Here is a 23116-nt window from a genome sequence, read left to right on the forward strand (position 1 = left end):
CCACTCCCTGGTGGGATGCCCAGCAATACTCCTCTTTATCATTGAGGCCAACCTCGTAAAGACTCTAAAAAGATGAACAATTTTAGAGTTCTTCACCGTCTTGACTGTATTCATGAAGATCCAATCCCATAAGAAACCTTTCTCTTGTATGTGCCTATTTAAATAAAGAGCACCTTCTTCCTCTCTGTGTCAAGCAGAGAAGTAGAGGATTTCACCGTTGATGTAGGTCCTCCTGCTGTACAGAACCACATAAAATGTATTTGCTTATGTGCGTGAGTTGTTTACATGGTATGGTAGCCTTGTTAGCTGTTGCGAGTTTGTGTTTGTAGCATGCTCTCTCATTAGCTGATTGGTATGATCGTCGTTCCTCGTTTACAATCCGACCGTGCAATGAAATGTGTTTTCCTCTGTTCATCGAGCTGGACAAATACTAAATTGAGTCCTCTGAAGTTGTTAAGCAAAACAAGGACTTTCAACTCTGGCCTTATAACTCCATATTATCGAAACCCGATCCGCGAGAATTCCATTTCTGTGCCGCACTGTTAAAGAAAGATTCCCCCTGAAACCCTGAAACAACAAAAAAACCTCTCCAAAACCCTAATCTCTCTCTCTCTCTCTCTCTCTCTCTGTACCATGGCAGAAGATCGGAAGAAGGCGCTACAAGCCCTCGCGGCAAAGAGGAAAGCGGAGATGGAGGATTCCGACAGTCGGAAAAGGAAGAAACCGGCGACCCTCACGGTGGAGAAGGGCCTCACCTCCTCCAAACCGCCCAAAACCACCAAATCCCACACAAGCGACTCCAAACCCAAACGTGTGAGCAAGCTCGACCGCTACGAGTCCGACGACGACGATGACGAAGCCGAAGAAGAGGAGGAGGAGGAATTCAGTTCGGATTCCGGAAGCATAGACGAACAGCCGAGGAAGAAATCGGCTTTCGTTCCTAAAGAGAAGGCCTCGTCTGCGAAGGGGAAGGGGAAGGATAAAGGGAAGGGGAAGGCGAAGGATAAGGGGAAGGGGAAGGGGAAGGGGAAGGGGGAGGTTTTAGTCAAGAGCGACAGCGACGACGACAGTGGGGAGGAGGAGGATGGCAGAGGTGGTGGTGGTGGTGGCGGAGACGAAGACGGTGACAGCGATCTCTCGGGCGATCCCTTGTTGGAGGTCGACCCGGAGAACATCCTCCCTTCCCGGACTCGGCGACGTGCGGCGCATTCTGGGCCTTACCATATGGCCGGCAATGACAATGACAATGACGATGACGATGATGACGATGATGTTAGTGGTGGTGAAGATGATGATGATGACGACGATTAGATAGGTGATTCTTCGTCATCTGGTTGTTTTCAAAATCTATATCTTTTTGTTGTATTAAGGAATGATTTATTATGTTTCTGTGTAAAAATTCTGGTTTGATATGTTGGGTTATCGGTTTGATGGTAGTTAATTGCTTCTTAATCATGAATATTTCTGGCTAATTATGGAGAATTCTAGCTACACTATATGCGTGGTTTATTAGCTTGATAGATAGTTAATTATGTCTCGATTGTAACTAATTATCGCTCTTAGGTAGACAGAGATCATTCATATTAACAGTGGCACTAACCTAGTCGGGAAGTATTGATTGGTAACTATTTGTTAATTAGAAGAATTTCATTCTCCAATGTTGGTTATTGCTTTGATGGTTGTCAATTATTTGTTGATTTTTCAGAATTCCAGCTCTAATGTAGATGGGGATTATTGGTTTGATGATAATTACTTGTTTGGTTCTTAGGCTTCATCGGTTTGTATGCCAAAAATGTATGTATGGGTGTGTTTTTATATGTGATTTGTATGTATGAATGGGTGATACTTGGATTTTTTCTATATTGATAGACGTGCACATCATATGGGGTCATTTTTTCGTTGAGTTTTTTTCTGTTTTCATCAATACATACATTTTTCATGTTTAAGGTGAATTTGGGAGGTTGATATTGTCTGGCTTATGATATTTTGGGGAGTTTCATCTCTAGGAGGTTTAGTTTTTAATTTAGATATATATATATATATCCTTCTTCATTCTAGTTGTTCCCATATAGATGGTGAGGTGATCCAAGAAAAGTTATGCTTCCCGACAGAATGTTCATATCCTGTCAAAATGAATTGCAAGTGTAGCTTGTGGAAAGAAATTTATGCATATGCCTGTAAACAAATTATCTTCAAAGCAGTTATGTGTAATCTTGAGTAAGTGAAAATAAACAAATAATCTTTACACCAAATCTATTTCCTCTATTTCTTTTTGGATGATACACATTGGAGAGAAAGGGATCCCTGTTAGTTTCAAACAAAAATTTTGATGGTTTGTTTAGATACGAATTAATTAGTTTTCAGCATCCTAGTGCAGCTTTTCATGAAGCGCAGACCCTTAGATCACCTTCCGCTTCATCTGATGGAAGAAATTGAATTCTGGACAATCGAGCCTCATCTGGCTTTCTTTCAGTAAGTAGCTGATAACTAGAGAAATTATGGCTAAATCTATGACTTGTCTTTGCAAATTCGAAGTGAATCTTGCATCTATTGCAACACTGATGGAACCAGCCCAAACCTTGTTGATTGGCAAACCTCTCATATATAACATGATGATTAAATTCAAATAAAAAAAGACACCATTTAACTCCTATTTGGTCTATAAGTATGATATTGAAATACAGTAATATCCCATCAGGTTTATAAATATGAAACTGAAATTTGGTGCTATTCTATTAGGATAGATGCCACTGAAATTTAGATAGCCCCATCACTGTATTAAACTGGTTCAGTAATCAAGCTCTTCAAAGACAAGTATGCATCTAGGTACATGCCAATTGTATATCTCAGGTTCAACCATAAACAAAATGAAGGGCTGCAAATGGGCAGACCACATGGAATTATGGTTAGATTCCCTTTTTCTAATGGCTTATTTGAACCATGAGTTGGTTGTCATCATGGTGATTGTCTATGTTTCCATATATTTGTTTCAGCTTTTTATAATTTGTTTCTTTTCTGAAATTCCATTTTTTTTTTGTAATTATGGTCGTTTGATATATGCAATGGCAGCTACTTGCAGTAGTTACTTCCAGACATTATTTGCAAATAGCTTCTCTGTTTTTTAGTATCATGTATTTCCTTTTGCCAATAGAAACAACAGTAACATTTGCCTCCTATGACGGGCACACTGAAAATATATACAATTCAATCAACGACAACCAGTTTTTCATATTCCTTTCCAGATAGAGCATTTTCCATGATAGCCACAGGATTAATCTCTCCATCAGTTTCCATGAAGATCTTTAACAAGTTCTTTGAAAATCCACTAACAAGTGCCACCCCCTTCTGTGAGTTTATCACTGGCATGGCTCTCGAATTGCGAAGGTTCCAGAAGACTATCTCTGGTGGATTCTCATACCCGCACGCTCTAAACTTTCTTTCTATTGCCATGTAATCAGTTTCCCAAGGATTTGATGATGCCATATCAAACTCCATGTCACTGAAAACGAACAAGCGTTTGATCAGTTCATCTTCTGCCAAATTCCCTTCCACAGCTACATGCAGAATCAAGTCGAACACTTTCTGAAAATCTGTATTCATTCCCCATTCCATATTCTGTACAAACTTTTCTTTGTCAACTAGTGTATCACCCTTGATCTCATGGAGCTGTGGATTCTGACTGAAGGTAATAACATGGCCGTTCCATGGCTTTGAACTGAGCTCTGAAACTAGTAGACCAAGTGCAATACAGACCTGCATTGGTATCCCATACATGCTCCCGGACACATCGCAGATTGCCAGGCTGTTTGTCAGATTCCTCTGCTTCCGCATCTCTTCTACCATCCCTTGCCACTGCAATTCTGCTACTTCATCAGTATCGCCCTTATTTGCTGCATGAACTACTGCCTGTAGAATCTCATGGGGGACCAAAGCTCCTGATGCTATCTTACATTTCCCCTGCTTCACATCGCGCAGATATGCGAGGAAGCCAGCTCCTTCGTGTTTCTTAAAGATCTTCTTGTAGTTCTTCATGGCAACAGAAGCAACACGGTTGTATGGTAGGGAATCCCACTGGTTGGCGCTCATGTAAACTTCTGGCAGCTGTAGAATTTTCCGCAGCGGAACTAGAGCCTGCTTTTGAAGACGGTCTCGCACCCTATAAGAATAATGTTGCTCCTCTATGTCAGCATATGCTGGGTCAGAATCCCTGGGAAAAAGCCGTTTTCCAATGCTTTCACAGAGGAGCAACGAGCGATCGTATGAAGAATCCAGTGAAGGACACCATTTGGAAGCTAAGCTGAGGTCGTTGGTTTTTCCTGAATCAACTTTTGCTAGATCTGAAGCGAGCAGCTCAGCAAAGAGCTTCGAGATCTCGTTATATAGAAACCGAAAATCCAGATCGTAGTCATTTCTCTCTATCACATTTAATGCCATATTTGCAGTCTTTCTCCTCCGTAGATGCGCTGCGTGTTCTTTCTCAAGTCTGCATCTTTCCATCTCCTCGGCGATCCTTTCCTCTCGGGGTTTCGCTTTTCTGTTTTTCTTCTGCTTTTTCCTCATTCTCCGCAACGAAAGGCGTTTACGGAATGGCCTTTTGACGCGCTGCTGCTTGGCAATTTCATGTACATCTGGACCTTTGAGCAGCCGGAAAAGTATCTCTGGTAAGTCTTTGAGGTAACCGGCATCAGAGAAGCTGCGGATGTTGCAGGCCAGAGTTTTGGGGTGGTGCTGGTGAAGCCAAAGAGCGGCTGTGTAGAAGCCCTCTCTGTCAGATTTTCCTGTACCTCTCACACCCCTTAGGTGGCAGACAAGTTTTAGGGTGGTGGTCTGATTGTAAGCCCATGCTATCTCTAGCAACTCGGTCAGCCTTTCGGCTGGTATGTCTGGCACCACATGGAAGAAGAAATCCAAGCAAGGATTCCCTGTGGAAAGGAACGTCGGGGAGAGGTTCTCGGTCAGGCCCATTGGCTGAGCCTGAGGGGTCGCCATCTGCTTGGTTTTGTTGAATTGGCTTGTGAGGAGGTTCATGAATGGGTCGCCTGGGATTTCGTCTGTTGTGGATGTGGTGGGCGTGGGTTCACTTCCATCGGTGGCCAGATCAGCAAAGCGTCCATTTGAGGAATCATGGATTTCCGGTGGGCCCAGGAGTGCTAATGGAGCATTCATTGGAACTGCTGGATGGTTGTTTGGGTGTGGAGGAAAGGGGTATATATAAAGGGAAGGTTTCTTGGTCCCCAAGCACTCAGAGGGAGGAAAACTTCAACCTCTGGATGGTTTGTTTGGGTGTGCAGAGGAAAGGGGTATTCCTTGTAAGAAAAGGCATGGTTTCTTGGTGCCCAAGGAATCAGAGGATGGAAAACTTCAACCTCCCGTTGAGACCGCCAGCATTTCGTTGGTTTAGATTTCTACAAACAATAGTTTTGGCCAACTGGGACCCTTACATAACTGTAGATTACTTTTTACTCGGGTATGTGGCAGATGAAAGGGAAAACATGCTCTTGGGAAATAAAAATGATGCTTGGAAAACGATGTCAAAAGTGATTTGTACCTTTTTGTGACTTTGGCAGACATACCACTCTAGATACTCTTTATTGCAAATAGATTTGTATTTTTTTTGGATAATTCAAGGGAAGAACATCTTGTTACCGACCATGGCTGGCCTCCGGCTGGTAAAACCCTTGAGGTCCCCTCTGCCCACTGGGGTTAGGGGTGTCAATGGGTCTGGTTTACCCAGACCAAATCTTATAGGGTCCGAGTATGGTGATAAATAAGACTACCTGGGTCTGGACTTGAAGGTCCGATTAATACATGGATCTGGGTATAGTTTGTGAAATTTTATACCAGGCCTGGGCTCAACCCAAGTTTCAATTAAGACCTGAAATTTTTCAATGTAAAAATGATAAAAGTCTGATGCTCTTCCCTCTTTATAAATATTGGATCCGGGTATTAACTAATAAAAATAGCCATGAAAAATTAGAGAAGTCCACGGAGGTCTATATGAACCAGCCCCAAGGGAGTTTGAGTAGAAATATCTGCGCTAGCAAAAGCCAACTTATGAATTTTACTAAACGCTCAAGAAGAACATAACTCGGGGTCATTCTTCTTCTTCTTCTTCTTCAAAAAAAGACTTATTATTCACTAAAGTATCCAAAACATTAACCCCAGGGTGACTCAACTTGTAGTGTCATACTTCATTCGAACGTATAAATTAATTTGAGCTAACTTTAGCAAAACTAACTTAGAAAAGTCCTCCCTTACTCTATATCTTATGTGAGTAGTCCCATTCCATATATCCTTAAGACAAAAACTATTGGCATCGAACTCAAATAGACAATAATTATATCGAGAAAATTTAACTGCAAACAATAGATTTCACTTAATAGAAGGCACATGAATGACATCTTTTAAGTTACTTAAAGAACTTATTTTCATATCTTTGAGATATATTACCTAAATTGGATACAGGCAATTGTGAGCTACTTTTTGATGTGGTCCTAAGCCTAGGTTATGAATTTTTGGTCAGGGATAACCTCGGTTAGGTCAGGGTCTAGTTTCAATTCAAACTCAAGTAAACAGGGTGCAGGCTTTTTGATAGACTTCCGCTAAAAAATTAGTGTGTTCAAATGGCACTGTAAAAAAAATTCAAATTTGGAGGGATGATTATGCACAACTTGGATTTGGTACGGTTTAAATTTCAAGGGCAGCTGACATGGAGATATTATGGCGGGACAAACATGACATGACATGCACAAACTGAGTTTTGGGACAAACAGACTTGACTTGTAAAATCGAGATCTCTATATAGAGAGCTTAATAAATCCTGATTTTTGGAGGGTACACACCTTACGGTTTGGGCTGGGCGATTTTACAAAGTCGAACACTTTTCAAGGTTCGTCAAATTTTAAGTTTAGTCAGAATTGGATTTGGGGGCTTCTAAGCTAGGATTATGGCTAAGAAAGAGGCTTGGACGACTTGTTGAGCTTGGTCGGACACAGGTGAGGTTTGCTAGAAGGCTGGTTCAGCTGGGGAAGGTCAGGCTTCACGGGATCAACTTGGGCATGGTGACACCGCTGAGGACTCGGGTTCAAATGACCGAATGAAGGTAGGCCTTGACTGCAACCTTGGTCCACTGGACTGAGTCAGACCACAAGGGTCCACCACACCAATTCGTGAGAGGAACTAGCCTTTGAGAGAGAGAGAAAGAGACAAGTCAGGGGATAGGAACTCATGAGAGAGAGAATCAAGTTTAGAGAGAGAGACTCGAGCTAAAGAGGGACGAATTTGAGAGAGAGAGGTTCAAGTCAATTTAGATTTCTTAGTTGATTTTTAAAGAGGAACAAGGCCTTTATATGTAGGTCAAGGGGGCATGTAATGGCTACACAAGTTACAAACAATTCTTAACAGCAAACCTAAAACTAAATCAAACCTAAATAGGCAAAAACTAAATCTAGTTAAACCTATTTAGACCAAGCAAAAAATAGGAATCTTCATCTCCATTTTTAGTCCACACCCTTGACTTTCAATCTCCTTTGTTAGAGAGGCCTTCAAAGCCCTCTACACTAGTTCCATAGAGCTCCAGAAATAAGGTGTTCTAGTTTAGGTTCACCATAAATAGGCTGGGCTAGAAATAGGTGCACCAAAAATAACCCAAGCTAGAAATAGGATTCTCCATATTTATCCACGTCCAAAAATAAGGGTGCATTCCCCCCATGGTGCGCCCCAGGCATGAGTCCCACGAGCTAGCTTCTTTAGGTTGGATGGATTTCAGATCTCGATCAACCTGATCCATTTCATCACAAATTGGATATGCACCATACTCTCTTGAAAATTGCCTATTTCACTAGACACTAATCCAAGACAATTTGATCCATGGGCAGCCACACAGTCACGTTCCAAGTGGTGGGTGCTTTCATTGAGATACAGACTCAAGCCTCGATGCATGGTCGCCCAAGTGATGTCAACTCCTTACCACCCTCAACAGTCATGTGCGCTATCAACTGACTTCCACGATCCTCATTAATTTGACACAACACAGTGGCATGGTTATTGTGCACAACCATAATGGTTTGTGTCTTAGGTGACCATCACACATGATGTGACTGCACTTCCAGAAGGTACCCAATGAAGACTAACCGTGCACAGAATTTTTTAAATCGTCACTGTATAGGAGACACATGTGAGTAGGCTCTCTTCCTGGGTCAAATACCTTAAACCGGACCCTATCATGCATCACTACCAGTACCAGCATTGCCCTGACCTTGTTTGTTGTGGCAATTGCATCTTTGACACAAAGGTTCGCAAGTGAAGCTAGTCTTTTCGCAAACTTAGGGCCATTCTTTTTTATCTCCATGTAGACCCTTGGAATAAGAGGGCTCGAGCTTCACTTGGGTGTAACACCCTTTTGACATCTCAGATGGTTGGAAAGGCTGACCTTGGCACCACCCGAGATATCGCACCTAGCCGCATGAAAGGCAGCTGCCATGATGTCGCTTTCACTATTGTCATGACCCCACCTTTTGTTCATTTCAGAATTTGTGACAACATACACGGATATGTAACCCGACTTAATTTGCCTCATGGGTCCGTTGGCATTTCTATTTTGAAACATGAACAAGTGATAGGATGGTTATTGAAGCACATTTCCTATGAGAAGCCTATTATTGTTCTCAAGTGCTTGTTCAATAATTTGTTTTTGTTGTCTTGACAACCAGTAGCATCATAAAACCGTTTGTCAGCTCAATAGCCTTGGACGAGCAACAGTTGGTTAGGCCGAGAAAGAACGACCACAACCTTGCCTCGTTCATGTCCACCTCGAGGTCGCTAGAGGACCTGGCCATCTTTCTCAGCATCAATAGCCCGGCCAGCATGCAGAGCATCTTCCTCACGGTGTTTTACAGGAAGATCTCTCTCTTGCACATGAGAGAGTTGGTACTCCCGACTCCTATGTTTTGTCCATCGCAAAGACCACAGTCCATCATAGGAATGGGCTTTGGGTCTCGCACTTAACGAGCATGAGAGCTTGTATTGTGGCTTCTCCTTACAATGCATGTGTTCATTACAATAATATGAACCATCTGTAATTTATTGGTCACCAAAAGAGTAGGGTAATCTATCACATAGAGGTTTGAGAAATCGCTCAACACTTGGAGGAACTTGTCTCTAAGGTTCTATATCTCGCTTTATCTTTTTGCGAGGAGCTATCTTCCATCTATTTAAATATGAAGCTCATCACCTTTTCTTGCTTTGAAATCCAAGAACGACGATGAGGGTTTTTCAAGAGAGAGATAAGTAAGGTTGGGAGCTTTCTCAAATTCTCCATTCATTGGGACCTCCTCGATCAGTCCTTCGAGAGCTGTGTCGACCTCAAGACGATGACAAGACCATTCTCACTGGTTTTGTTAACAAATTATAGCAATGGGTTTGATTCGCATGTCAGCAAATTGACACACTCTTCGAAAACTTTTCCACTTTGGGAAGTGGCTTAGTGTTGCTGCCGCACAACTCAGACGCTCACTTGGATTTGTTGCAGCACGCTCCCCATTTTTTGGAAGCAAATCATGAGCCAAGACATGTGGTTTCCCACATGAACAAGCTTGGTGTTGCTCTTCTTCGAATACAAAATTCATTTTGAAAAAATTAGAGAAATGAATGATCATTCGCTCTGATGCCACTTGATGCGGTCTTGAGCCTCGGTTAAAAATTTTTGGTCTGGGATAGGCTCAGTTAGGTCAAGGTCTAGGTTAAAGTCAAACTAGGGTAAACAAGGTGCAAACTTTCTCATAGACTTTCGTAGAAAAATTAATATGTCCAAGCGGCACCACAAAAAAATTCAAAGGAATGATTCTAAACACCTTGGACTAGGTATGGTTGAAATTTCAAGAGGCAGCCAATACGGGGACAGGAGATGATTTGGACAAGTGGCAAGATAGACATAATAGGATAGGGACAGACTGGGTTTTGGGACGAACATGCTTGACTTATAAAAAAAAGATCTATGTGCAGAGAGAACAATAAATGACTTCAATTTTTACAGACGTGGCAGAATGAGCTACAGAGCGGTTGCGGGAGTGTTGTTGGGTGCCATGCGAACCATATGATCTTTTTCAATACCATGGATAGTGGTTATTTTAATGTTTATCACTTTGATTGTTTTATTATGAATAAATTAATTATTGAATAAATGACTTCAATTTTTGCATGTTATGATTTGTTGTTCCAAATACTTGTAACTCACCCAACTTGTCTAACTCAAACCAAAAGAATATTTTTGCTGTGTTTGAAAAAAAATAAATTTTGATACGTATTTTTGAGTTAAAATTTTGGGGTATTACAACTTTGGTATCAGAGCATAACAAGAATTTATGGTTCATGGCCCTTTCAGCGACCCTACAAGAGCTCTATAAGTATATAGTAATTGAGTTAATATTATATTGCTCGAAGAAAACAAATAAACCTTGTGTATGTACATGAGAACCTAGAAAATTTCTAAGGACAACACATAATCGACCTGACAATGAGATCCAGGTCAACTTATATTGATTTTGTTCAAAAAGCTAATGTGAGTAGCTAGATGTAATGATGCATGGTGATATGCACACTTGAGCAGGATATAGAGCTCATGTGGCACGAGAGCATGCTGTGGATATTGTGGATCCAAACTTGTTCTTGGTGATGAGAATATATAAAAACTTTTTAAAGATATAAAGATACCCTATATATAATAAATTATTCTTGGGTTGCCTCTGGTGATGGTCGACACCTAGGATGGTTGTCGTGTGGGACAACATGATACTGAAACTCCATGGTATTGTTTTTCAAGAACTCGATATGGGGGTTTGTGTTTTCAGCCACAGTAGTAGGAGACCTTGATATGCTAAGCAATGATTGGTTAGGGTGGTGATTTATGATGATGTCAGCAATACCTGTCAGAGTGGTGATTCTCTATCGATGTCATTAGGGTGGTGATTCTTTAATAATGTCATTGGAGTAATGATTCTCCAACGATGTCATTAGGATGGTGATTTTCTAATGATGCCGTTGAAGTGATGATTCTTTAATGATGCTGTTAGGGTGGTGATTCTCTAATGATGCCATTGGAGTGATGATTCTCCAATGATGCTCTAATGATATTGTTAGGGTAGTGATTCTCTAACGATGTCATTAGGCTGGTGATTCTCTAATGATGTTATTGGAGTGGTAATTCTCCAACGATGTTATTAGAATAGTGATTATCTAATAATGACATGGTGATTCTTCAATGATTCTGTTAGAGTAATGATTCTCTAGTGATGTCATTAGGGTGATGATTCTCTAATGATGTTATTGGAGTGGTAATTCTCCAACGATGTTATTAGGATAGTGATTATCTAATAATGACATGGTGATTCTTCAATGATTCTGTTAGAGTAATGATTCTCTAGTGATGTCATTAGGGTGATGATTCTCTAATGATGTCATTGGCGTGGTAATTCTCCAATGATGTCGTTAGAGTGGTGATTCTCTAATGATCGCCCTCTAGAGTGGTGATTCTCTTACGGTAGTGGCATAGGGTGGTGATGCCCGAGGTTGACCAAGGAACATATTGAGATATTGCACACATAAAATTTTAGTGTGACACTATTTAAATTATACGTTGTATAATCAAGAACTTAGAAATGTTGTTGTATTTTGTCCAACCAAAGTCTTATGAAGATTGAGTTTAAGTTGATTAAACTCGCTTGAAAGAGAAGATACCCTCGTTTATTTGTTTAGTTCTTGTAACGAATTTCGGGAACAAAATTCTTTTAAGGAGGGAAGGATATAACATCTAGAGAATGTATACAAAAAAAAAGAAACTACCTTTCTTGCAGTACTACAGGTCATTGCACCCTACTGAACACAACATACTTGGTTTGTTGTATTGAGTTGGGTGGGCGGCAGCTGCTGCCTACTGAGGTGCAACAGGCTCAGTTTTGTCAAACCAGCCCACGTACATAAAAAAAAAATGGGAGGTAACCACTGTAGATATTGAAACAGGTAATATATATATATATATATATATATATATATATATATATATATATATATATATATATATATATATGAAGGATAAAAATATATACATACATATGGGTGTTGGGAAATGAATACATGTATATATATGTGAAAGATATATATATAAATCATACATATGTATACATGAGAATGCATATACATTAAATCAAATGTTTACATTTCATGAGTGTATCGTTTACTTTTGTTAAATGGATACTTGTATGAATGTTTAGCATGTGTTTTGAAAGTAAACCAAAAACATATTGAATGAGGGTGGTGATGCCCGATGTCATCCCGACAGAAGGTTTGACATATAGGGATGAGTATAAACGTAACCCTATTGGTTGATCTTGTGTATCTCTCGTGTACTCGAGGCAGTCCCTCTATAAGCAAGTGAAACAATGCATTAGTGAATAGACTCACTTTAGGTTTTATGCAGTTGTATTTATGCTCACATCTTTGATGTTTTAATGCTTTTGATAACAATTCTACTGTTACATCATGATATGCGATAACAAAGTGATTTCTTGAATTCAACTGCTATAGTTATTAAGATGATTGGATGATTAATTATTGACTTGCATACTTGTTTATGCATGTATATGAATGCTTGTTGTTGTATATGAATGCAATGTTAATGTGATTTTCTACTGCGATTCGGGAGAGAGTCTAACCGACTGGTATTACTATTTTACAAATACGACAGAATGAGCTGTGGAGCGGTTGCGAGAATGTTGTTGGGTGCCATGTGAACCATCTGATCTTTTTAAATGTTGTGGACATTGGTTATTTTTAATATTTACCACTCTGATTGTTTTACCAAGAATAAAATAATTATTGAATAAATGACTTCAATTTTTTCATTGTGTGATTTGTTGTTCCAAATACTTGTAACTCGCCCAACTTGTCTGACTCAAACTAAAAGAATATTTCTGCTGTGTTTGGAAAAAAAAATTTGACACAGATTTTTTGGTTAAAATTTTAGGGCATTACAGGAACAAATTTGAGAGAGGTTTCAAATTAGATTTCTTAGTTGATTTTCAAAGAAGAATGGTGATGATTTTGAAAACTATAATTTTTAAATCAAGAACTGCGCACCAAATAATAAATTAAAAACCACTTTTTGCAGAGTAGCAAGTCGGATCATCTCAAAGGGAACAAAACTTAGGCAAAAATAACTTATTGAACTTAACTTTATTAATAACTGAGAAAAGAAAATTACACTATCCCTTAATTAGAAGCCAATACAATTAAAAATGGAATAAAAATAATAAAAATAATAAAGATCCTAATTATACTCGGGCCCTCAGATAAAATTTAGGGAGATTTAAGAGGATAATCAATCACTTTCACCTTAGCCTACCCTTCTTATGTTGGCATAGTAACGACCTGTAATAATAAAAATAAAAAGCCAAGAGAATTACTGTCCAAAGGGTTCACAAAATTAAGAAAACTAAGTTAAGGTGATCAAATACAAGGTTTACAAAATTTTGGAAAACTAAATTAAAAAGGGACCTTCCCTATTCTAAACAATAAATATTAAATAAACAAAATATAGAGTTACTCAATAAATAAAGAGAGCTAAAATTGAGGGACAAAACAATTAAGGGAACTCTAAATTAAAAGGGAACAATGCAATTAACAAATGAAGTAAACTAGACAATAACTACACTTAATGCTAAAAGAGAACTAATGCAACTAGATTATTTTGAACTAAGAATAAACTATAATTATCGACTAAGCAATAATTAAATAAATAAACTAACTTAACTAATTCAATTAATTATTGGACATGTCAAATAACTAATATATGTTGAAACTAACAAGAATCAAGACTAATCTAATTAATTACCTAATCAAGAAACAAGAACTAACTAATTAATGTATTTCATTAACTAACAAACAAGAAACATGTGCTGACCGAATTAATCAAGATTCAAATTAACTAATAATAAGTCACTAAATGACAAACATAAAAAAACAAAATAACAAGCCAACTAATTAAATAAATATTAACTAATGTACAAAATAACTATATTAAAAATTAACCTAACTAAAGCAAGCAACTGAAGATATAAAAGATTTAATTAACTAACTATCAAGAAAGTAATAATCAACCAACTTCAAGATTCTACACTAACATGTTACTTAATTAACAAATATATAACAAATATGTTGTACGGTTTTAACAAGCTAACTAATAAAATCTGGAAATAGAATAAACTACCTAACTATCTAATCTAATGAATTAATAATGAATAATAAGAATAAAAGAAATCGGCTATTAATTTTAAGTCTAATCTATTTAACACAATTAGATGTAAGATTGAAATTAAGAACTAGACTAAAGTTGACATCATTCAAATAAAACTAAATCTGAACTAACTTAATTCAAGACATACATCTAACATCAAGAAACCGATATTTAATAAAAGCATGGAACTCCACTATTGAATTAATTATCAAACTGAGTCTAATTAATCTACTCTAATCTAAAAATGTTAAACTAACTATCATACTCATCTAATTAGTATCAAACAGGAATTAACTTGAACTAAAATTAATGATTAAAAAGAATAATTATCCATAATCTAAATCGGCTAAATTAAAAACTATTTAACTAAAAATGATATTTGCAATAAAATATCTATTTTCTAATCTAATTGCTGGAAATAAATTTTGAGATTGAAAGAACATAATTTTAATTAATTAACAATAGAAACTTAACCTATTCTAATTAATGGAATTAAACTACTAGTCTACTAACTATCAATTTATTTAGTCTAATAATAATTGAATAAAAATTAACTTAAGCAATGAAAAATAATCAAGAACATGAATTACACAATGAATAAACTAACATAATATTGAAAATAAACAGAAAATATTCAGATCTACTTACAAAAATTAAAATGAATTAAAAGAAACTCCAAAAACCTTAAATCAGCTATTGAGAAATTACTAAATAATTAATTAAAACTAAATAATAAATTAAAGAAATTATTCTAAATTAAATCTAACCTAGATCTGAACCTAAACTAATAAAAAAAACATGAAAATAATAAAAAGAACATATTCTACAACTAACGATTGCAAGAAAATATGAAAAATATAAAGAAAAACACTAAGAATAAAAAAACCCTAATTTTTGCCTAATTGATTTTTAGAAAAATCTAAATCTAAAAACCAAAAAACTTAGATCTAATCTAAATCTACTCTAAAATTAATTAAATCAAAGCAAAAATATAAATCAACTATGCTACGAATTCATACATACAGATTTTACAAATCAGAAATTTTCCAGCGGGCCTTTTCAGTTAAGTTCTTGGACCCGGACGAAACAAGACTCAAATGAAACACCACCAAAAAAATGATCAGACCACATAGACGTATTTTAGATACCAAACACCTAGTACCAAAACCCCAAAACAAAACGAAAAAGAAAAAGGGCCAAGATTGGATTCTTTATACAAAATAAGGGTTTAAAGACCAAAAAGTAGAGAGGGGGAGGATGACGCACCTCAAGGGTTGCTCGATGAATGTGAGGGTAGAGGGGAGCAAACTTACACCTTGGTTTTCATGCCATAAACATTCTTTTTGTTGCTGGAATTCATTTTTTGCTGCAGCACGTTGGACACCGAGTTGACGAAGAGGGAGATTGATGGTGGAAAAAAGAGGAAATATCAGTTGAAGAGAGAACATGGCCCGTCTTTAATGATGGTAGACGATGAACCAAATTCGAAGCAAAGCCTCCAGCCGTGTGTACCTGCAACAAAAGCAAAACCAAAATAACAAAAAAAAAACACGAAAATTATGGAGGGGAAGAAGATCAAAAATCGTAGACAAGGAAGAACAAGGGGAAAGAAAAAGAGTTCAGAAAGCAAAAGGGAAGAAAGAGTTTGGAAGAGAGGGTGGCATGAAACCTTAGGGGATACAATGAACAATGGTTGGATGATTCTATTTTATAAAATTAATTTATAAAATTTATAAAATTAATTTATAAAATTTATAAAGTAGTACCTAAAACCTTCTAAAATTGCTAAAAAGTGCCTATACCATTTTTAAAAAAGATTTTTTCTAAAAGTATTCATGTGTGGATCTTGAATTTGGGTTTAAGAGGATGTGTGGACCAGATCCCAATGCTATTTGTACAATTTTGGATTACATCTGTATCCGGTTCACATCGGTACAGACCCTATTTGTCATAAAATGCTCTTATTTCTTTATTTTAACTCTGATTCTGATGAAATTTAAACCATAGCTTATTCACACCTAAAACAACATAAACGAGGGTGTTTAAACTATAAAAGTTTATATCAATTTATGATTTTATGATAATATGATATGCATTTCTTGCATTATCAAATACCCTCATGCATATTTGTTTGTTAGTTTTCGAGCAAACTAAATCTAAATTACTCTGCTAAGAAACTAGAAATAAATAATGCATGAATTCGAAAGTAAATAATAAATAAATCTTAACTCACTTTCGTAGGAATCACGATTATATTTGGTGTATGCAACAAGCTCTTTAAACCCTTGAGTTACCTGAGTGGACGGGTAAGGTCTCGTGAGAGTTTACAATGATGCTACCCACAAACATCTCTATCATGCATGTGTAAGAATTCTTTTCAAAAAGCATTAGGCAACTAAGAAATTGGTTTAAACAGATATTTTATGCAATTACATTCTCGCAACATATTTAGAGTTTACATGCCTCCACAATAGAAAAAACTTTTTCTTTCACTTTTCTAAAAATTATAATTATCTATGTTTTTTTCTCAGCAAATCAAGTACAATCATGCTATTGCTCATTTATCATCACTTGTATATTTTTTGCACAGTTTTTCACAAGTATTTTTAAGCAATGAATTTTTTATTAAGCTCTCATTCTTTCTTTCTTTTTTCCTTTTTCAGTTGAGCACTATTTTAATTTTCAAGTTTTCGTAACCCATATAGAGAGCTTTAGGCTAGTGACTCTCATGTCAGACGACCTTAGGGCACTAGATATAGAGTCACTAAACCTTAAATTTTTATAGTTACGTATAGTCATCTTCTTGTCTTATGCAATATCTATATCTCTTAGGCTTTTTATTAAGTCTATGTAACGGGCTTTCAGGCTGGTGTTTTCCAAACCAAATGGCTTTAGGGCATCAGGTGTAAACACCCTTCAGGCTCTACTTGCTTGAACCAAATAAGTCACTGATGTTGACTAGACAAAGAAGTGATCTCTTTAGTTTTCCTTTTCAACATGGGAAGCAAGCACGTCAACTTGTGTCTGAACCTAGCTACTAGGGAACAACCAAGACATCAAACAAACTAAACATATGCTCTTTTTTCTATAAAGCTTTTATTTATTTATATTTTTTATTTACTTAGTTTTTTAAAAACATATTGTGTATATTCATATTTGTGATTCAAAACAAACTCTAACATTCATATACAATCTCTTCTTTGAAATCCACATAAACAATCACTCTTTCTACATTAGTTTCAGAAAAAAATTCACATGGGGCTTAAAATTTTCTAAAATATCAGATTATATAAAAACATTCATATATGCTTAAAACTTGTTTCTTAAAAACCTAATTTTATGAGTTTTTATTAGAAACAGATACATACATAGAAAAAAAATTTGTTTGTGCATCTCATACCCTCCCTCATGCTTGAATGACACTGTCTCTAGTGGCATACAAAAAATGCAAACATGCAATGCAGATGCACACCTAAGAACATAAAAGAAATAACTATGGGAGAAATGAGAGATACAACCTGATTATGCACAGAACCTTTTCAACTGATTGTCGCCTTGTCCTTGCACCACCATCATGCATATACGAATGCATGATTTCTTACTGGTCTGGCAAATAATACGCTCCTGTAAAAGTGCCCTATGTCATGTAACTTGAAACTTATAACGCTGAAGCACAAAAAGATTAAAGCATAGATGCATGACAAAATAAAAAGAAAACAAAAAGAATAAAGCAAACAATAAAGGATAAGTAAAAAAAATCAAATTCTACTCTAGCTATATACATATGGTACATGATTCTGCTCAGATTCTAAGTTGTTCTTCGGTGGAGGTTTGGCATATTCAGACCGGAAGCCATGGGTTCTTTGCCCTTGGGATTCATCACAGGTTGACTCGCCAGACTACCCTCGGTTCTCCTCATTAAAGCATCTGCTAACTGTCTCATTTGCATTTCAAGCTTGACTATAAAATGGGTATGCGAGTTTAACACTTAGTTACATCTCTCCAAAGCATTATGACTGAAAGTTTTCACCTCTTAAAATGCTTAGAGAATTTTTTCTTCAAAAGACAACTGTGTGGCAGTCTCTTGAGGGGTAACCACAGGAAATATAGGGGAAGGTTGGGGGTAATTTGGCCTCTGATATGAATGAGTGAATGTGTTGGGCCTAACCTGTTGAGACAGAGGGACTGGAACTGAGGCTTTTTGGTTCCTCCATAAAAAAATTTGATGGTTTCACCAACTTGGATTATATGTGGAAGAATATGGGTCATTCATGGGTTTGGCGAACCCTTGAGCAGCCTGAACTTGTTTGTGAACAAATTTAGGGTATTGAGATGCCAAAGGGCACTCAGTGACTACATATGCTAGGCTAGCACACAAAGTACACACCGTATGTGTTTGGGATGGGCCTGCAAGAAACTGATCCAACTTTTGAGTGAGCATATCCACTTTGATCTGCAACTCAGCAGTCAGACCAATTTTTAGAACACCACCCTTCTTTGTCCCACTGGATGTAGCTCTCTCAACATGAGAGGTAGAGGCATGGTGCAAAGAATTTTGTTGTCAATGTATCAAACAGTCTTCACGTCTCATCCTCACTCTTTAACATAAAAGTCTCTCCACATGAAGAATCGATCATCTAACAATTTCTATTTGATAGACCATCGTAGAAGCACTGGACTAAGTATCATTTTAGCAACTTGTGATTGAGACACTTTCTAAGGAGATCTTTCATCCTTTCTCAAGTCTTATGAAATTGCTCACCATTTAGTTTAGAGAAACAGGTGATGGTTCGCCTAAGCTGATTTGTTTGACCAATGGGAAAGTACTTCTTTAGAAACTCTTTTTGTAACTGATCTCATGACCCTATTTTGATGGTGTCTAAGAATTTTAGCCAATACTTAGCTTTATCCTTCAGTGAGAATGAGAAAAGGGTCAACTTTAATGCATCGTCCTCGAAGTTCTGGATCTTTATGGTAGTGCAAATTTCGAGAAACTCATCTAAGTGCTTGTAGGAATCTTCATGACTAAGGTCATAAAAGGAAAGTATCATTTGTATCACACTTGCCTTAATCTCATACTGTGGTGCTCCTACATCGAGTCTTTTAATGCAGAACACTTGGGTGTACTCCGTGGGCACGAAGTACTCCCTCAGAGGGCGTGCAGGAGCAACAAGCACCATGTCATCCATTTCTTTTGGATCTCGAAGAGAGTGAATTATTCTCAAAAGATCATCGACAAAGGGATGCAATGGGTTACCCAAAGTCCTATGCCCTTCTATACACTGGTGCCTGGACCAGGTATGCACACGAACCTAATCTAAAAAATAAGAATCAAACTACGCTAAACAAATGAAAGTGAACCTATATGTACTTACTATGTTAAAACCTGGATCTATCTAATTATGTTAGAAACTAACTATACAGATATTAATAAAGCAAGAAAGTGAACTATTTGCCTTTTGTCGTTCCCCGATAACGACGCAAAAAATTTGGTGATGATTTTGAAAAAATAATTTTTAAATCAAGAACTATGCACCAAATAATAAATTAAAAACCAGTTCTTGCACTCGTTGCAGAGTAGCAAGTCAGATCGTCTCTAAAGAGAACAAAACTTAGGCAAAAATAACTCACTAAACTTAACTTTATTAATAACTGAGAAAAGAAAATTACATTATCCCTTAATTACAAGCAAATACAATTAAAAATGAAACAAAAATAATAAAAATCTTAATTATGCTCGGGCCCTCAGATGAAATTCAGAGAGCTTTAAGAAGATAATCAGGCACTTTCACCTCAGCCCGCCCTCCTTCTTATGCTGGCACAGTAAGGACCTGTAATAATAAAAATAAAAAGCCAAGGGAACTACTACTCAAAGGGTTTACAAAATTAACGAAATTATATTAAGTCGACCAAATACAAGGTTTACAAAATTTTGGAAAACTAAATTAAAAAGGAACCTTCCTTATTCTAAACAATAAAGAAAATATAGAGTTATTCAATAAATAAAGAGACCTAAATTTGATGGACAAAACAATTAAGGAAACTAAATTAGGAGGAAACTATAAATTCAAAGGGAACAATACAATTAACAAATGAAGTAAACTAGACAATAACTACACTTAATGCTAAAAGGGAACTAATGTAGCTAGATTATTTTGAACTAAGACTAAACTGTAATTATCGACTAAGCAATAATTAAATAAATAAAGTAACTTAACTAATTCAATTAATTATTGGACATCTACAATAACTAATATATGTTGAAACTAACAAGAATCATGACTAATCTAATTAATTACCTAATCAAGAAACAAGAACTAAATAATTAATGTATTTTATTAACTAACAAACAAGAAACATGTGTTGACCAAATTAATTAAGATTTAAATTAACTAATAACAAGTAACTAAATGACAAACATAAAAAATAAAAAATAACAAGCTAACTAATCAAATAAATACTAACTAATGTATGGAATAACAAATCCGGAATAACTATATTAAAAACTAACCTAACTAAAGCAAGCAACTGAAGATATAAAAGATTTAATTAACTAACTATCAAGAAAGTAATAATCAATTGAATTCAAGATTCTACACTAACGTGTTAATTAATTAACTAATATGTAACAAATATGTTGTACGATTTTAACAAGCTAACTAATAAAATATGGAAATAAAATAAACTACCTAACTATCTCATCTAATGAATTAATAATGAATAATAAGAACAAAAGAAATCAGCTATTAATTTAAAGTCTAATCTATTTAACACAATTAGATGCAAGATTGAAATTAAGAACTAGACTAAAATTGACGTCATTCAAATAAAACTAAATCTCAACTAACTAAATTAAATCTGGAACTAACTAAAACTAACTTAATTCAAGACATACATCTAACATCAAGAAACCGATATTTAATAAAAGCATGGAACTCGACTATTGAATTAATTATCAAACTGAGTCTAATTAATCTACACTAATCTAAAAACGTTAAACTAACTATCATACTCATATAATTCGCATCAAACAAGAATTAACTTGAACTGAAATTAATCATTAAAAAGAATAATTATCAATATTCTAGATCGGCTAAATTAAAAACTATTTAACTAAAAACGATATTTGCAATACAACATCTATTTTCTAATCTAATTGCTGGAAATAAATTCTGACATTAAAAGAACATAACTTTAACTAATTAACAATAGAAACTTAACCTATTCTAATTAATGGAATTAAAGGGCAAGAATTAAACTACTATTCTATTAATTATAAATTTATTTAGTCTAATAATAATTGAATAAAAATTAACTTAAGCAATGAAAAATAATCAAGAACGTGAATTACACAATGAATAAACTAACCTAATACTGAAAATAAACAAAAAATATTCAGATCTACTTACGAAAATTAAAAAGAATTAAAAGAAACTGCAAAAACCTTAAATCGGCTATCGAGAAATTACTAAATAATTATTTGAAACTAAATAATAAATTAAAGAAACTATTCTAAATTAAACCTAACCTAGATCTGAACCTAAACTAATAAAAATTCATGAAAAAAAAACCTATTCTACTACTAACAATTTCAAGAAAATGTGAAAAATATGAAGAAAAACACTAAAAATCGAAAAACCCTAATTTTTGCCTAATTTATTTTTATAAAAATCTAAATTTAAAAACCAAGAAACTTAGATATAATGTAAATCTACTCTAAAATTAATTAAATCAAAGCAAAAATATAAATCAACTATGCTACGAATTCATACATACAGATTTTACAAATCAGAATTTTTTTGATGAGCCTTTTTGGTTAAGTTCTTGGACTCGGACGAAACAAGACTCAAATGAAACACCACTAAGAAAATTATCCGACCACATAAATGTATTCTATACACCAAATAACAGCTAGTACCAAAAACCCAAAACAAAACAAAAAAGAAAATGGGCTAAGATTGGGTTCTTTATACAAAATAAGGGTTTAAAAGCGAAAAGTAGAAAGGGAGAGCACTACAAGAAAAATGGTCATTAGCGATGGAAGTTTGCGATGGATTTTTTCTGTCGCAACTTTGTGGCGGATTAACGAGAGAAACAAATCTGTCGCTAAAATTCGTAATATTTATGAAAATAGCGACGGAAAAACTTTCGTCGCCAAATTCGTCGCTATTTAGCGATGGCTTAGCAACGTCAGGTTTTTGTCGCAATACCTATGGCATTTAGCGATAGATTGGGCAATGGAAGTTTTTCTGTGGCTACTTAGCGATGACGTTAGCGACGAAAATATTTTCGTCGCTAACTGGTCATGTACATTTGCGACGGCGTTGCAACGAAAGTTGGACGTTGCGATGGAAGTTTGTCATCGCCAAATCCATCGCTAAGTTTCTCGTAAATCCCTAATTAGAACCCTTCTTTCTCTTTTCCATTTTGTCTCTCCCGCCCGACGCATTCTCCTGGTCGTCGCCCTCTCCTGTCTGACGCACTCCCCGGCACACCGCCTGTCGTTCGTCGCTCCTCGGTCCGCTGCCCATCCCTCCCCTGACCCATCGCCCCCCGTTTCGTCGCCCCCCGCCCGCCGTCCGACATCTCCCAGGTAAGTGGGTCATTTTTTTTTCGGCAGGGGGTCACCCTCCTGCCTCGTTCTTTTTTTCTTATAGGGGGGCGCCTCCCTCATTTTTTTTTTGGCAGGGGGTCACCCTCTGCCTCGTTTTTTATTTCCGGCAGGGGAGGTCGCCCCCTACCTCTTTTTTTTCCGACAAAGGGGGGGGGGGGGGGGGGCGACCCCCTGCCTCTTTTTTTTTCAGCAGGGGGTCGCCCCCCTTGCCTTAT

The 23116-nt window shown here is 36.4% G+C and overlaps 1 protein-coding gene across 1 annotated transcript; it reads right to left on the bottom strand.

Annotated features, from left to right (window-relative positions):
- Positions 1-3095: 3095 nt before the first annotated feature.
- LOC149833489 (uncharacterized) lies at positions 3096-5178 on the bottom strand. Its single transcript, XM_090012861.1, has one exon. The coding sequence runs from the start codon at positions 5164-5166 to the stop codon at positions 3205-3207; it is 1962 nt and encodes a 653-aa protein (XP_089868987.1). The 5' UTR covers positions 5167-5178; the 3' UTR covers positions 3096-3204.
- Between the last annotated feature and the right edge of the window lie 17938 nt (positions 5179-23116).

Source organism: Nuphar pumila, chromosome 7 (assembly GCF_984573655.1).
Source record: "Nuphar pumila chromosome 7, dmNupPumi1.hap1.1, whole genome shotgun sequence".
In the NCBI taxonomy this organism is placed as follows: domain Eukaryota; kingdom Viridiplantae; phylum Streptophyta; class Magnoliopsida; order Nymphaeales; family Nymphaeaceae; genus Nuphar; species Nuphar pumila.

Excerpts from the sequence above, each read along its gene's own strand:
- LOC149833489 (XM_090012861.1), bottom strand. The coding sequence starts at position 5,166 with ATGAATGCTCCATTAGCACTCCTGGGCCCACCGGAAATCCATGATTCC.